At 30.3% G+C, this 17,899-nt stretch overlaps 3 protein-coding genes across 4 annotated transcripts; 1 reads left to right on the top strand and 2 right to left on the bottom strand.

Moving 5' to 3' along the window:
* The first annotated feature begins 1,032 nt into the window (after nt 1-1,032).
* On the top strand, nt 1,033-3,650 carry LOC113868765 (uncharacterized protein DDB_G0290803-like). Of its 2 annotated transcripts, none has more exons than XM_027504637.1 (2): nt 1,033-1,153; nt 1,818-3,650. In XM_027504637.1, the coding sequence occupies exon 2, from the start codon at nt 1,881-1,883 to the stop codon at nt 3,393-3,395; it is 1,515 nt and encodes a 504-aa protein (XP_027360438.1). In that variant the 5' UTR covers nt 1,033-1,153; nt 1,818-1,880; the 3' UTR covers nt 3,396-3,650. The 2 variants fall into 2 exon arrangements, with proteins under 2 accessions (XP_027360438.1, XP_027360437.1); XM_027504636.1 differs by lacking the exon at nt 1,033-1,153 and adding an exon at nt 1,164-1,261.
* Nucleotides 3,651-6,686: 3,036 nt separating this feature from the next.
* On the bottom strand, nt 6,687-8,752 carry LOC113869000. The gene has a single exon (XM_027505074.1). It carries the CDS (start codon nt 8,420-8,422, stop codon nt 7,169-7,171), a length of 1,254 nt encoding a protein of 417 aa, XP_027360875.1. The 5' UTR covers nt 8,423-8,752; the 3' UTR covers nt 6,687-7,168.
* Nucleotides 8,753-15,287: 6,535 nt separating this feature from the next.
* On the bottom strand, nt 15,288-15,922 carry LOC113870119 (agamous-like MADS-box protein AGL61). Its single transcript, XM_027506718.1, is given in 2 exon segments — nt 15,288-15,589; nt 15,592-15,922. Coding segments are annotated over 2 exon segments (633 nt in total).
* Nucleotides 15,923-17,899: the final 1,977 nt, after the last annotated feature.

Raw genomic sequence — 17,899 nt, 5'->3', positions numbered from 1 at the left:
TCACATAAATAAATATTTAAATTATAGGAGGATAAAAAATTTATTTGAAATTATATTAATGTCTAAATTATAAATTAAATATTTATATTATTTGGATGACAAGTTTACATATAAATATTTGTATCACAAAAATAAATACATACAACATACTAGAGTTAAAATACATAAAAAAAAATATATCTTTATTTAAATTATACAAGTAAATAAATATCATTTTACAGTTATTTATGAAAAGAATGTTTGTATTCTATAAAACATATTAATGTTTAAAATAAATAAATAAATATTTAAATTATAGGAGAATAAAAATTTTATTTTAGGGTTTAGGGTTTTTATTCAAAATATTATTATTTTATAATTTTTTCATAAACATGAAAAAGATTGTTAGTGCTCTAAAGAAGGAATCAATAATGAAAAAAAAGTAAAAAAATTATAATAACTAAACATTTTTCTCTAATTTTTAATTCAATGTAACACAATTTTTAATAAATATTTTGTTCTTTTAAGTTCTCAAACAATGTCTTAAAGACAATGATGATTAACAAGATTATTTGTAATTTATATTTTAATATGTGATATTAATATTAAAAAGTTATTTATAAATAAAATAATTTGATAATAAATTTAATTTTTTTATATTTTCTTAAGAAAAAGCTTAATCATTTTTATATATAATTTTAACTTATAATCCATACATCACGCAGGTCTAGTGTATATGGACGATTAGACCCACAAACACACACACATAAGTTGGGTAACAGAGACGAGAATTATTCATGTCCACATGTTGGTTGCCTGGATCGGCATCAATAAATCCCTAAATCTTGTTGGCGTTTTCTAGACAATAACACCTATTTTTACTCATAAAGATATCATAACATAATAATGCTTATAAATAAATAAAATTTTATATAGAAAATGTAATAACTTGCTTGTCTTCGTAGTTTCTAATAATTTTCAACATTATTTTAAATAAAAAATGATTTGTTAAACCTGATAAAATAAATGCAGACGCTAACATTTTCTGTTGTCTCCCTCAGTCTCATTAAGAAAGCACTTTCCACCTAAATCCTTTTAAATATCTCACTGCTTTCTCTTGACTTGGCCTTGCGCTCATCGCCTCAACTTCTGCTCATTCTTTTACAGCACAAAGGTTTTGCCTTTTCTCTATCCAAATTTCAATCCTTCTTCTTACTGTCAAATAATTTCTTTCTCCATGATGAATGGAGCACATTGTATGTGCTTTTTCGATTGTTCTCTCGTAAAAGATTTTGTTTCTTTGAATTTTTCTGTTCGTGTTTCTGGATAGCTATGCTTCTGGGTTTTTCTAGGGTTTGTTTTGGGGGCGGAAATAACAAAATGAACCATTACATTATTTCCTTTCCTTAAAATTTGTTGTTTTGCATTTTTAAGGTAATTTGTGTTTGCTTTTCTGGGAGTATTTGCCTGGCGGTAATTCTTCTGTAACCTTATTTTTAAATGATTCTGTTATCCGCTTTTGTTGAATTTTTCTTTTGAGACGGGTTACGCTTTCAGAGACCCTCCTTTCCCTTCAATTTTATGCTATTTATGCAAAGATGTTTATGAATGGTGCATAAATGTTGCTCCGTTAAATAGTTTATCTTGCTGCTTTTCATTTCTTTGGAGTTCTTGAGTTTTCAACTGAACATGTGCTTTGTTGTACGGGCATTTCAAAGGAATGTAGCTCTTTATTTTTTGTTTTTAATTATATTATTAATATTGCCTTTTTTAGTGTATATATATACATTGCTGATTATTCCTCACTTAGTTCCTTAATCATTTCTGATTGAAAGCAGGTGCCCTGGCCTAACCTTGCTATTTGAAGAAGATAAATTTAGGAGTTTCCAAGTAAATTAAACATGATAAAACGGTCGCCAAGTAGGAACCCTAGATCCAAAGGCATCAAGGTCAAGCATGTTCTCCAGATTATTCTGTTGCTTGGTATTTGCTTCTGGTTGATATATCAGGTTAAGCATTCCCATGATAAGAGGAAGGAGTTTGATGACAATGATGCAAAAGTGTCGGCCAGAACTCAGACTGCTCATCAGACTCCGAAACTTGGTAGAAAAGATCTTCATCCACGGAAGGATGAAGTAAATCAAAATGAAAAGCACGAGGAAGAAGAGGAGGATGAGAATATTGTAGAGGATGAAGATAAGCATGTACACAGTGAACATGAAGAAGAAGGAAATGAGCATGAATCTGAAGAAAAAGATGACAACAAGCATGGGATGAGAGGAGGAGAAGAGGAAGATGAAAACAAAAACAACGAGATGGAAGATGAAAGAGGGGGAGGAGATGATGAGATTGATGAGAATGATCAAGAGCAATTAGCAGTGGATACTGATCGTGACGAGGAGTTCATGGATGAAGAGAATGAGAAAGAGGAGAGTGATGAGAAGGAGAACAAAAACAGTCATGAAGCTCGTGAGGAACATTACAAGGGGGATGATGCTTCCAGCGCTGTGAGTCATGACAGTCACACAACTGGCACCGAAACTGAGACATTTAGTTTAGAAAACTCTGATGCAAACTCAGAAATGAATATGACTAAATCAGAAAACAGGGCTAATTATACAGAGGAAAATAACAGGAACCAACATAGTTCAAATTTTAATATTACAGATGTTGAACTTGCTGTTGTTACTTCTTCCAATGCAACGTCTGATAAAGAAACTGGAAGCAGCAGTTTGACCAACACAGTGGATAACTCGAATCTAGACAATACTACCATAACAAATTCGGACAGTCACTCAGAAGCAAGAATTAATCTGACAGTAGTGATCCCTGGAAGTAGCAATAACATGACAGGAACCAGTGCCGATACTTCGTCCGAACAGAATAAAATGGTAAAATATTCTGAATCAAACCAGACTCAAAATGGTACTTTAAACACAACAATCACTGGAGATGTCAAAAATGGGCAGACAGAAGGATTAGAACAGGGTGGTAAAAGAGTCTCTGAAGAAAACCTTCCTGGTGCTAACTCAACAGAATCTGGAGATGCAACTGCAGGTGAATCATCTATTCTAGAGGGTGGTGAATTAGAAAACACAACGAGATTTGTAGCATCAAATGAAACAGAGATCAAGGGTAATACTGAAACGAGTGAAACAAACAAAACTCAGAATATTTCATATATGAAGGAGAACACTGATGCCACCACGGATGAGGAGTCCAAGGGTGACAAGCAAACAGATGAAACATCTGACTCATCTTCTGCGAAGGGAACTTCTGATTCAGTTGAACTTCAAGACACCGGTTCTTCTGATTCTCACATACTCAAGGAAGTGACAGAGGCCCGAACTGATCTGGATACGTTGCCAGACATTAAAATCGAAGGGGATAATAGTGACGCAACTGCAACGGACTAGAAAGATAGACGTGTGTTCTGGGAAAGAGTTAATGTAGTTTTTCTTTTGACCCATGTTATTTGAACACTTCCTGTTGACAAAATACATGTTTAGGCAAGATGACGGTACAAATGTAGGCTTGTTTATATTCATATCAAGGTCTGAATATGTATGATAAATTTCTTTTCCACTATCTATTGTTGTTGTTATCGTCTTTTTACTTGCCATAAGTGTTTTTCTTGTTGAATTGCTCATTATATCCAATCCAGTCGATTTCTTCTTACTAGAGTGGAGTACAGAAAGTAAATAATCATTCACATGAATTGTGGACATACGAATTTGATTTCCACAATGCGCTTCTGACCTTCTTCCTTGTAAAGTTTAACGTAAAAATTGAAAGCTTACATAGAAATGCTATTGGACGAAAATTGTTCACGAAATCCTTTGACAGCCTGAGCAACCAAATTAGACAATAGCAACCTTTCTATCAAACATTTTAAGCGCAGTGTGCTTTCCAAAATTGACACAACATGAAACCGACAAATTATTTAGTCCACTCTTCACTCGAGCCACGCTTGGAGTCAAATCCAAAATTTGTAATGCTTTTTTTTTTTTTTTTCTGTACAACTAAAGTCTGTAATTCATATAACTATTCTGTAATAATTAAGAGTGATCAACAGAGAATTCTAAAAAAAATTAATTTCAAATATGCCTTATTTAAGATTTTATAAATAATAAAATTTAATACATGACACTGATTATTCGCAAAAGATAAATTGTAAACTTTTTCCTGTACTAATTAAATTAAGAAAGCTATATTATTTTTAATGGAAATTGTAATTATGATTCTTTCACATCATTACAACTCAAAATTCCCTTCTTTTTCATTAAGATTTTGGAAATTGTTTACGAAAACTGAAATTCAATCCACGCATAAATTTCAATAAAATTGTTTTTTTATTCTTTTTTTTTTAAACAGGGCCAATGATTACATAAAACAAGTATAATTCTTATGTTAAGTCCCTCAAAAAGTTTTACTTGTTACCAATGTTTGTTTCTGAAAAAAAGTACTAAAAAGAAGTTAATGGTTAGTTACTATGTAACATTAGGAGTGAAGGATATTTTTATTAAATTAATCTTGAGGTCCTCATAGTTTTACCAGGTTTTTAAATAGCCCTATGGTATAAAAGCTTTTAACAAAGTCCTTGTGATTTTGGGAAGTTGTAACTCAATCATTAGAAAGTAACACCATCAACTCTCCATTAAATATTGTCCGTTTGTTTCTTTTATTTTTACATAACTAAGTTTTCCCAAAACATTGGTCCCCAAATATACAGAATGTTGTTGGGTGGGATTTGTGTTGCTAGGATGAAGGAGCGTTTTTCACAAGTTTAGATATGTATACTGTAGATTGCATACAATTTTTTTCCACTCTGTTGTGTGGTGCACGGCTTAAACAAGAAAATTGGTTACCTATAGGAGATTGAGTATGATATATCCCGTTTACTTTTTGCGAACAAAGCCACTTTTTTTAAAAAATCTTGGCGTTATGCGCAACCACGATTTAGGTGACAATAAGGCCCAGCATTCGTAGCTGTTTGTTTTGGGTCCACACTTTATTTTGAAACAAATCTGGTGCTGGGATGAAGCCATTGGATGACCCCGTTGTTTTTTTCTCATTAACTCTTTTCTTTTTGTTCACACAAAGGATGGTTCTTCTAATTTCCTAACACAAAATCACATTTTTATATAACATCAATGTGAAGTTTTATTGTGGTAAATTATTTAAATAAAGTTAATTTTACACAAGTTATGGAAAATTTTTATCTCATACACTGATTCGTTAGAGAATTTACAAAGAATCGTTCGAAATAATTTACACAGATCTAAATATAAGTCAACAAATATTTATTTTGATTTTGTTTCCTAATGTCCATGTACATTTGCTATCTGTCATTATTTTTAACTTAATCAGAGGGCAAAAGGAATTTCAGCCTATGTCCGTTACATGGAAATTTGATTTTCATTATATTATTAATCTTAATTTAGATACAGATTTCTTTACAAAATAATCCTACTTGTACGACTATTTTTGGTAATATGAATCTTACTATTTTTTAAGATACAATTGCATAATATTTGAAGCATAATTTCAAAAAAGATATCGCTAATCAATTTTTGGATCTGGATTGTCTCTAGTTTACACAAAAACTAGACATTCAGTTTATTTTTTGCTTAAGCGATACCAATTTATTTAAGTAAAAATGGGTTAATTTTACTTAAAATCGTGACAAAATAGCTTGAGCCAATTTTCATAAAATAAATAAATTAAGTGAAATAAAAAAGACTTAAGCGAAAAATAGCTTAAGCAAAAATGACAAGTTTAAGTAAAAAATGAACAGAGTTTTAATTTTCATTCCATCTTCTCTTCTCATTTTCTTTAAACCTAACATTTTCTCCTCAACCTCTATATTTAACCACCATATTCAACCTTCTTATTTCTTTTATAACTAACTCTTTTCTTTCTCTTTTCATTCTCACCTCACTCAATACATATCTCTCTCTTCTCTGTACTCAACTTTTTACTTTTCTCTTCCTACACCGTCATTCATATACCACCTGCTCTCCTTATCTACATCCATTCTTAGTCCTCTCTTTTCTCTACATCCAGCCTTCATATCTTCCCGTAAAATCTGTTTAAGCTAAAATAATTCGTTTAAGCGAATATGCACAAGCAAAAAAAAATAAAATAGCTTACTCTAATTTTGTGTAAAAAAATTTTGGCAGTGGTGGAGGAAGATAAAAGTGAAAAGTTAAGTATAGAGAAAAAAAGGAGAGATAGGTATTGGATGGGTGAGAATGGGAAGAGGAAGAGATGAGTTGGGTATGAAGTTAAAGGAAAAGAAAGTTAAGAGGAAAAGAGAAGAATTAGGTATAAGAAAAAGAAGAAGATTGAATATGAAGATCAAAGGAGATTGAATATAGAATTTGAGAAGAAAATGTTAGGTTTAAAAAAAAAAGAAGAGAAGATTGAGTAAAAATTAAAGCTCTCTGTCTATTTATTACTTAAACCTATCATTTTTGTTTAAATTATTTTTCGTTTAAGCTATTTATTTTATAAAAATTAACTCAAACCATTTTATTACAGTTTTAAGTAAAATTAACCTATTTTTATTTAAGCAAAAAATAAACTAAGAGTCCAATTATCACGTAAACTAGAGATAATTCGAATTCTCAATCTCTGATTAAGATGGTAAAAGTATTAAATCAAATTATAATCAATCAAGTAAAGCAAGACAAGTTTAGCATTCAATTTTCTTTTAGTTTATTTTATGGAAGTCTAATCCAAAGACGAATTAAGACACAGGTTGAAAAAAAAAAATTCTTTTGGCGAGATAATGTTGAAAATAATATGGGAACAAATAACTTGTCTGATCCGGCTTGAGCCAACCCATGTCCAAGAAATAGTATGCTCTTTAACCAAAACATAGGATTCTCAGGCTTCGATCTCACATCTCATCTTAATGTAATTCCAAGTTCCAACACACGAGACATGAATTGAAAGTTGAAATTTAAATTTCTGTACAAACTCTTCATCAAAATAAGAAGAATAAAAGAATACAAGAACCGATCCGTAAAAAAAAAAGTAAAAAAGAATTCAAAACTTTATGTTTAAGGTAAGAAAACGCCAAATAATTTCCCAAACTATACATCGCAACTCAAAAACCCCCCAAAAAAATTCGAGACTACGGTGGTTATCCTTAATCGCACGCAAAACGATGGAGAAGCGGAATCTACTGTCTCAACTCCTTTCGGAGTTTCTGAGAGAACAACTTGCAAGCGTCCATGCTCAAATCCATGGCCGCGGCAAGAGCAACGAAAGCCGCGGCATCCTCCGTGCAAGTCACGTGCTGCACCCCAACCTCCACTTCCGGCTTGCTACACTTCCCCTCACCATCCACCTTCGCCGACATCACAAACCCTTTATACAATATTTGCTGTACGAACCCGAAATCCGATCCCGACCCAGACCCGGTTCTTGACCCAGACCCGAGATCCCAGCTGCCGCGCGGAGTGTTCACCGGGGTGACGCCGGAGATCACATCGATGGTTAATTTCCCGCCGTGTTGGGAACTGATGGTGGAGGCAGCGAGAGTAACCGGGTCGGCGGTGGCCGGAAGGACTTCAAAGCGGTAACCGACGGCGTTGGAGTTGTTGGGTTCACGCCAGGCCTCGAGGCGGCCCCAAGGCTTCCACGTGCCATCACCGTCGGGTCGGATAATGAGCCAAGCTCCCGGGTTGGACCGGCTGACCCGTTGCGAACCGGGCGAGGGAACGAAAGGCGTGACCATGGACGCTGCCGCAACCGGCGAACCCGATAAATCGTGAACGGTGATGGACCACCCTTTACGCTCCGCTGTCAAATGGTTGGCACTTACCGAATGAAACTGAACCGGGTTTTTATCCCTGAAACTGAACTTGCAAGTGAAAACCGGTTGCTTTACGTCCCCTTTGACTTGGAAAACCTGCGGGCTGCACTCCGGTTCTCCATCGAACCGGAATACGAACCGAGGGTCCGGTTCGGCCCGGACCGTGAAATGCAATAGCTGAGGCGGCGAGTTGTGGCAAGTGTTTTTGGCGAGCGCGTGCCAACCGTTGTGGAACATGCAGGGTCTGGTGTCGGCTATGGTGAGATCGAGTGGCACCGAAATCTTTCCGAGTAGCTTGGCGGAGCTGAAGCCACACGATGTGGTGCTTCTTCCTTTGTAAACTGAAATCTGTATTTGGGGTTTCTTCGAGGCTTTGAGGATTTGCGCTTTGGATAAATCGAACGAGGCTGCGAGTGTGTGAGGGTGTGACTCCGTCTCCGATATTAGAGGCACTGTGGCTACGTTGCTTCCTCGATAGTCCACCCCCTTCAGTTTTATCGCGCAGAATAAGGGAGAACTCGAAGGGTGCACTTTGCCGGAGAAAGAGGGTTTCGACGACGCCGGCGATTTAACGGCGAGGTTTCCGACGAGGATCCGCACGAAGGGACACGGATCCATCCTCTGAAGGGGTTTACGTTTTGGGTGTTGTGTGAGGGAACAGAGAGAATTGAAATCGAATTAATAGCTAAGCATTGATTGGGGACTAAGGATTTTTATTGTAGCTGACAGAGTGAGAGAGGGTTCTCTCTTTGTTCATTATTATGGAAACTGAATGTGACAGCCTGTAACCCCGTTGTAGATTCATTATTTCCTTTTCTTCCTTTTTCATATCTGCTGGGGACTCCTCATTTCCCAACCTGTTATTCATTATTTCTTTTATTTTTTTCTGCTTTTACATTCTCTATCGTTACTTCCTTTTTCTAACTCTTAATAATTCCTTCTGTTTTAATTATTCAATTCTTTGTCTTATTTATTGCTCCTGTGTAATAGGAATATCGTGTTCACTATACCATTTAAATTTAGTAAAAGCTTTTTAAAATATATTATTTAAAACTTTAATAAGTGTTTATAATTAAATTTTAAGAAATAGTGTTAATAATTTTTAATTGTATTTTATAACTTTTTTCTGTTTTTATTTATTTTTTTAGAGGAAAAATAAACTCAATTATATATAATATTTATATTGTTCAAGTACCTTAATAATGATAAACTCAATGAAATAAATAAATTCAAATTTTAATTTTAATGAAACAATTCATATATTTATTCTGTATAATCTCTTCTTTCTATAAACAAATAAATAGAAAAATATATATTATTAAATAATAACTATCAAGTGTGTCCAAATTGCACGTAATTCCTATAGATCCAAACATTTCAATTCCCTACAGATTTTCCCCCTTTGAATAATTCGTAGGGTGGAACAATTTTTGTTCTTAATTGTTTGTAGGCTAATGAGTAAAACATTCTACCTTTGCAAGGTATCATAGCAAAAACCAACTAGTTAGTCAATATGACAATTTCTTTTTTGCAAGTAACATAGTGAACTTCGACTCTTGATTACATTAAGGATAAGATATGACAATTTAAATTTGATAATATATTTCAAATATTTGTTTAAGATATATATATATATATATATACATATATATCTATATATATTTTAAACGCTAAATCTTGATAGATTATATTTAATCACAGATATTTTAGATTTATTTTGGGCAAGTCTATCCTTGTCATTAAAAAAATAAAGATATTTTTTTAATAAAATAAAAATATTTTAAAAATATGTTTTATTCATTTGTTATTAAAACTTGAAATTAAGGTGACGAGTTTATATATAACCTAAAAGATGTGACATTGTTTTTAATAACGAGGCTACGAGAAAACAAAAAATTGAAAAGACAGATTGAGGAATTTAGAGCAGAAATTGACATGGGCGATAAATTGAAAGACAAGGGATAAAGCAGTCTGTGATGATAATTAAGGTAGCACATAAGCATTGGGCATGGAAGTGATGGAAAGGGAGAGAGAGAGAGAGAAGAATAAGGAATAAATATAATGGATTGGTGGTGGGTTAGGATTTGAGTGGAGCGAAAGGAGAGGGATGCAGAAGCACAAGAGGCATGAGCTGGAGGCAGAGAGAGCGCACGTACGGTAAGAGCCAGCAAAGAGTGATTGGGTAAGTTTGTCGTATTGGAAGTGTGTGCACGTACGCACACCCTCATCTCTTACGCCTATGTCGGGGATCCAACGTTGCCACAGCTGGCGTCTCCTATGTTCTGCATCTCGCAAATCAAAACGCTTCAGGTGTTATTATCTCGATCATGTGGGTCCCTTCTCTTTCATTTACTCTTTTTCTTTTCCCATTTTAAAACTATCCACACTCGTAAGGATAAATAAATACCATACAAGTCAGACAGAATACATTTCATCCCCATAATTTTCTATCTAAGTCCAATATGTAACCCAGTCAAAGCTTTTTTCTGTTGGATGTGTAAAAAATAAAATGTCAAATTTTAAATTATGGATTAGAGGTATTTTTATATCAAATCATAAAAGGATATGTAATGCCGAAACTATTTTTTATGGATAAGTTATCTAGTTCTCCAAACACCGATTAAATGGTAATGTATTAAAAAAAACATATATTTCATAGAAATCATTTAACGTTGGAAAAATTTTCGCATATTATCATTTCATTTGAAAATTTAATGGTAAGAATATAAGAAAATTGGTATATGTTTAGCCCATTTGCGGTAAAAAAGATAAATACTTTTAATTAATTAAATTGAATAAATATACAATATTTTCTATAATCAAAATAAATTGTAGATATGAAAAAGAAAATTTTTAAAATAAAACTATCAGATGTGCAAATGTCAATTTAAGGTTAGCATATGCAGAAAAGGAACATGGACTAAATATATAATGAACTAAAGACTCGTCAGCTTGTTGATTTGGATAACTAAGAAAATTAAGGGGTTGCTTTCTATTTTTTTGTTTTCAAATGTTAATACCAAGTATATTGAAAGTAATTTTTTTAGTTATGTATAAATATTACAAAAAAAAATAGAATAAAAAAACAGAAAATTTATTATTAAAAGTGAAAATAAAAATTATTTTTAGAAAGTAAACAAATTATAAGGCTCAAAACACTAAGTAAAAAGACATTTTATATAAATTTTTTACGTTAATTAATAACCAACCGATTTAATAAAAAGTATCGTGATACTTTTAAAAATAATAAAAAATTTAAAATTAGTTATAAAAAATACTTTTTACATTAATTTAAATTTAAGCATATGTGAAATTTATAATTTATAATTTTTTAAATAATAAAAATTAATTAATTAAATTTTATTTAATATAAAGTCAATATCTAAACTATCTTAATGTTACAAAAATATACTTGTTTCTTACAAAAATAATAAAGCAAAAAAAACAAAAAGAAGTACTGAGAAGTAAAATAACATAGAAAAATTTGGAAGAAAACATTGAAATTTTAAAAAATAATTTTATTTTTTGGATGAATTTATATAAAAGAAACATATTATTTACATAAATTATAGTTATATGAAAAAAGTTTTTTTTTTTAATTTATAATTATAAAGACCATAAACTGCATAAGCAAAACTTTTTAAATGATAAAATAAATAATATAAAAGTATTTTTTTAATTCTTATCTAACCGATAACAAAAGTAATTTAAATATAATTTGTTAGATCTATTGCTTTTTGAACTAATCTAAAATGTTAATTTATAAATAGGTTGTTTTATAATCCATGTAAAAGTGAGTTAAAATATAAAATTTTAGAGTCGCATGTCAATGAATCTTAAAGATAATGAATTATTACTTATATTAATATTTTTGGATATTTTAACAAATATTAATCTTGTTTTAATTTAAATATGTCAATGATAAACTTCTCATTTCATTATTTAATTTTTTTTGTTAACTCATTTGTTTTGGTACACAACATTAATCAAAATTGCATATTATTTATTTACAAACTCAATATATATATATAAATCATCAAAGTGTATTCTTAAGCTAACTTACATTATTGAGCTTCTCTTTGCAGTTTGTGTGATGAATTTCCACAATCTTGTATATTTTACAATCTTAAGTAAGTTGCTTTTATTATTATTTATTACTTTATAATTTATCTATTGGTATATTGCAATATCAATCTTTCTATTTTTCTCATCAACTGTCTACTTAACTTAATCTTTTCAAATTATCAAAGGAATATAGGTATACTTATCTTGAGCACTTTCTAAATCGATTATTTTATAAATAATATTAAAAGACATTTTTTATATTGATTGTTTAAAATTAATTTAAAATATTTTTAATTTTTTATATCAATTATATAAAGAGTGAAATGTTATTTTTAATCAATGCTAAAAGTAATTTCTATACTAATAAAATTGATAAATTCAATATATATAAGTGTCTGTTTGGTGTAAGGAATTAAGTATCAAATTAGAATTGGAATTGGGCTTCATAATTTTAATTATCATATTTAAATATCTATTTGAAATTTGAATTATAATTCATGGACCAATTTCATAGGATTTTATAACAATTAAATTTGGCTGACTTCAGTTTCTAACTTGCATTCTAAGAATTTGAATTCCTAAAATCATAATTCACAAATACACTCTCACGATCCTTTATGTATGAACCCCAAAGGAGGGCACCCTTAGGTGTCAAACCAAAAGGAACTATTGGTTTACAAGACCAATAGGCCAGGTTGGCTCTACCATAAGGAGTCAACACACAAAATATAAAGAAAGCATTTTGCGAGACTCACATAGTAGAGATGCCTAAGAGGTATTCGTAATCGTTGCAGCGACTAGGACATTGGCTTAATAGGCCAAACGCTTTAGGGCAACAAAATCGAAAACCTTCTAGACAAGGCCGAATCGGACCAACTGAGAGTTGATCGATTCAACTTGCCATTTTCGGTTCATGAATGGTGTGTCTAAGAGATCCTGTATTCTCTTCATTTCCATGGTTTCTTGTCTTTGTGATTCTTATTTTTCCTAGATACTTTCTTACCCAAGTACTTTCTTCCTCTCTCTTTCTTCCTTTCTTTGTTCTCTCTTTTTCCTATACATCTTTCTTCATATTCTTATGTTGTCTTATTTTTTTGTATTCTATTCTCCTTTTAACTCCACTTTTATATTGATTATTAATACCATTTATTTTTCTATGTTCTCTTATTTTTCTTTATTCTCTTCTTTCTTGTTTTACATGGTTTTTCTCTTCCTCTTATCCTTCCTATTCTTCTTTTATTGCAAACTATATTGTATTATTATTTTGCACTTCTTACACTTGCTAAAAATTATACTGTTTATGTTAATTGTATAATGAATTGTTTAATATTTTTCTTGAATTATTAGATGTTGAAGAAAATATTAGAAATTAATTCAAGAACTATTAAGAGTACAAAAAAACAAAAAAGAGAAAATCAGTGCTCGATTCAACAGAGTGATAAAGATAGTAAATTTTATACTTTGAGACGATTATACCATGGAACTGATGAAAATTGTTATAATTAATTAAGTCTTACTAAACAAGTTTTTTTTTTTTTTTTAGTTTTATAACATTTTACGTGAAAGAGGAGGACCACACGATACTTATCATGTAAGCATAGAAGAATCATGTAATGTTTTTACTTATTTTATCTCATGGTCTCAAAATAAGAGTTCTTAGAAGTACTTATATTCAATTTGTATTTTCAATTTTGAGAATTAAATTATATTTATGAGCATTCATATGCTTTCATCTAATTTATGAGAAAGATAGTTTATAATATAATGTTAAGTTTTAATGATAAATTAAACATAAAAAATAAATTTACTATGTCATATTTTTGAAAAATAAATATTAAATTATCATCTTTAACTATTTATTTAATGATTATTTTATATTTTTAATTAATACATTATTTTTAAAAAAGAAATATTAAATTATTATCTTTAACTATATGAACTTTTTAGAAAGTAGGCTTCATAAATTCCTCTACTCTTGTGAAATATATATATCTTGCAATTTTTATTATCTTAGTGTGTCTTTAGAGAAACCTTTGTAACAAAACTCAGTATATATTTTCCAACTCAACACAAAAGTTATAATATATCATGTTAACTCAAACTTAAATGTAGAGACAAAATCAATTATATTGTAAAATTGCTTAACATATTGGCACAAATATCAAATCATCTTTAGTTCTTCAAACTCAAGTTTAAAGATTTCTAACGTTCATCCAAACATACGCTTAGACTATCTTTAATGAACGCAAAATATTGACTTTTTTTTTTTTTTTAATATTGTTCACTCTTGTATTTCTTTAAAAAATTGAACTGTAATAGTATAAAATGAGTTGTCATTCCTAGTTCACCAGAAATTATTAAAATTAGCTCAATTCCTTCACATTATTTAATTTAATAAATGAAACTTTAGCAATAGTTTATTTAGATTATATGATCTAAATTTGACCTTTACAACTCTTACGTTTTTAAGCAAGCATAGGCGTTGTATCAAATTTAAAAGATTGCGTGTGATTGATTTTTTTTCATATAACCTATATCTGTGTACGTTTGTAATTTAATGTAAGTAACGCATGTAGTGATTAACATACTCTCCTATGAATCCGGAAACGGCAAAATTGGTAATTAGGGGTACAGGGCAGCAATTTATTCTTTGCTTGTGGAATGACATATTTTCCATTCCTATTTTTCTTATATTAGTCTTTAAAAGAACCTCCTTTTCGTTGGTTTTTAAAATCAAATTAAACGTTTTTGGTGTACTTTCAATATATGGTTTGCTCCCCGTTTCATTGTTTTCCTTAGTTTTTATACAGGGTAACCCTACAAAAAGTTACAAATAATTAGGTGAAGAACTTTACCTCTTTGTTTTTTTCCCCCCCTCAAATTATCTAGTCCTTTAATAGGTGAGATATTAATTTTTTGAGACATAGCTAACATTAAAGCAATGACTTTAAATTTTTTTTTCATGTATCAAAATGAAACTCTGGATCGTGTGTCTGACATGCTGTTTGGTTGGAGAAATATTTTTTATATAATTGAGACATGATTAATATAGCTACAATTATAACAATACCGATAATTTTTCTTAATATTTTGTTATAATTTGTTTCAATAACAATCTCTTCCCACCTTGTACAGTTAAAGATAAATGGTCATAAATAATTTGAATTAATTTAGGTGGCTCGGTTAGAGTCATCATTTAATATTATTCATTCCTTTCTAATGTTTGAAATCAAGCAAGAAAAACGGATGTGAAAGGGTCCTTATTGTGTGGACAAATTCATTCATAACATTCATAGCTATTCTACAAGAAAAACATTAAAATTGCAAGTAAATAAAGCGAGGCAATAACTAGTGAGATGCTAGTTTTCAACTAATCTCCGTGCGATAAAACTGTGAACCATTGAGAATTTCAACGATATCAGTTTCGGAAACTCAGATTAGCGGCATTAGCAATAGTAGATGAACTAGCATTAGCATAAATTTCAAGGGATTTGTTGGTGAAGGCATCACAAAGCCCAAAACCATTCAGCCCAGGCCCAGTAATAGTGGTATGCTCCATCAACATTTTGGTAGCATATTGTGCAACATTCTTCTTTAGCTCCTCCATTGAAAACATTAAATGTTGTAACTCATGCAATCCAAGTTCATCAATGAGGTTCTCCCACCAGAATTGTCTCTGCCTAACTTTCTGCGCTCGATCTAGCTCTTCTCCTCGTTTTTCTCAATATCCAACTGATTAAGGATTTGGGTAAGTTGCATGTTGAGATTACGATGAGCCTCAACAAGTTGGTTAGTACTTTGGTCTAATGGAGAGTTTCGAGTTAAATAGCAATCTATTATGGACTCAACTTCTGGATGGCCAAACGAAAAGGCCTTATCGGCGGGAGAGAAAACAATGATTGCAATTTCTACTCCACAAAGTGTGCAAAGCTCACTAGCCTTTTTGAAAAGTCCTGAACGACGTTTTGAGAATGTAACCTGTAGATGACTCTTTTTTGGTATTTTCTCGATTGGAATCTTTTGGCGACCTGAGCTAGACTTTCTCTTTATCATGATGATGGAAAGGAGAATTGGTGGTAGAAAACAAAAGTAAATTCTAAATGTTGCTTCTTTGATTCTGACTTGGTGATTGTTAGAAGATAAAATAGGGTTTTTATATTTAAGTATTTAGTTTATGACAATTAACAAAATTAATGCTCGTCATATTGTGTTATTAGTCTTTATAATTAGTCCAAGATTGCCAAGTTATGAAATCTTAAGCCTTAATGCACGGTTATATGATATCTCCTATCTCCTAGTTGGCATTATAAGAAGATTTTTGTTTATGAAAAATCAATTATAATTGTGTTAAATATTTTATCGCAACATTTATTTTTCGATATCATAGTTGTAAAATTAATTACATCCAATACAAAATTTAGCCATAAAGAATAATGTTCATAAAAGAAGAATATTGTGTGAAAACACTAATGAATCTTTTTTCTTTAACCCGATCAGGAATAGACTATATATGATAATTATTGATTATTTCAAAATAAAATATATATTATTTGATGGTTTAAAATATCATTATCTTGAAAATCATTAAATAAATTAGTTCTTTTTATGTGTTAAAATGTTATTTTATTATTGCCTCTTTTTTTTATTTTAAACCAATGAAATACTCATTTCTTTTTTATTTTTATATTTTGCATACGTTCCAAGGTGATATTATTGACAATGAACCAGAAGATAGTCACAAGAAAAGATCTCTCAAATGTATAGTGGTTAAACATGTCATTTCGAACCACACATTCCAAATAAACTATAGGCGCTGTAAACCTTTTACATCTCACTACTTGGACGTCCAAAGCCTAACATGGATGCCAAACTCATGTCCAATTATTTACATCAAGTAATGATGAAAACTCCTCACAAGAGGCAATGTAATGCTTGTACAAGAGAAATGATACTTTAGGTCTCGGGTATGCTACTTTTATTCCTTACTTTACACATTAAATCTGCCTTAAATCTTTTTCTTTTTTTTTTCACTTGCATGTTAGAGTGTCTTTTTTTACAACAACTCTTCCTTTTCATCAAATTTTTATCATTTTTAAGCACCGTGGTATCAAAATAATGTTAGCTCTATTTATACCTTACTTAATTAATGATTAAATATATTATATATATATATATATATATATATATTTGTCTTTATATTTGACATAATTAAAAAAAATACTAAAAAGATCCGAGAGCACGAACGATATTGAATGGAATGGAGTTGAATACTAATAATAAACCACAATTTGTTTAATATATATATTTACATTTTAATTTCAGTGAATCCATAATTTTTTTTTAATTCAAAAACGTATGTAACAGTTATTTTGTATTATATTCTTAGTATTATTAAAATATTTTTTCTTCAAAATTTTAATATAATATTTAATATTTATTTAAAAATAAAAATCTCCAGCGTCATACCCTAGTTAAATAAGTTGTGCTATTTAGTAAAAAAATAAAAATAAAAACATAATATACAAAATTTACACGAATCAATTATTTAAAAATTTATTGATTAAATAATTAAAAAGTTTATTAACTTCATCTTTGAGTTTAAGCAGTTAATAATAATAAAATTTTATTAAAAAAAGAAGTATTTATTATATTTTTATAATTTCAGTATAATAATTATTTATTTTTTTTTATAAAAAAATTTTATTTGTGAATGCTTAAAATCCTAAATAAAAATTCTAAAAAAATATTTACTAGACAAAAATCGCATTGGTTGAAATCAGTTATAGTAACTTTCGTACTAAAGCATTATTCAGACAAATAATATGCATAAACGGTTATGTCATTAAATTTCAAGTTCACAATAAATTCATAAATAGGAACATCATTGATTAGGGATTCGCCGAAAACGAATTTTGTCGAGGTTACCTGTTGAGCTGTTTTAATGAATTTTGATTCTCGAGGTTTATTCCTTCTTTCGTTCCTTTTGGGGTTTCTTCATCAATTTTCATTCAAAATATTGATGTTGATGTT

The sequence above is a fragment of the Abrus precatorius genome, unplaced genomic scaffold (genome assembly GCF_003935025.1).
Source record: "Abrus precatorius isolate BTA unplaced genomic scaffold, Abrus_2018 Scaffold6, whole genome shotgun sequence".
Lineage (NCBI taxonomy): Eukaryota > Viridiplantae > Streptophyta > Magnoliopsida > Fabales > Fabaceae > Abrus > Abrus precatorius.
This window is presented reverse-complemented; position numbering and strand designations above follow the sequence as displayed.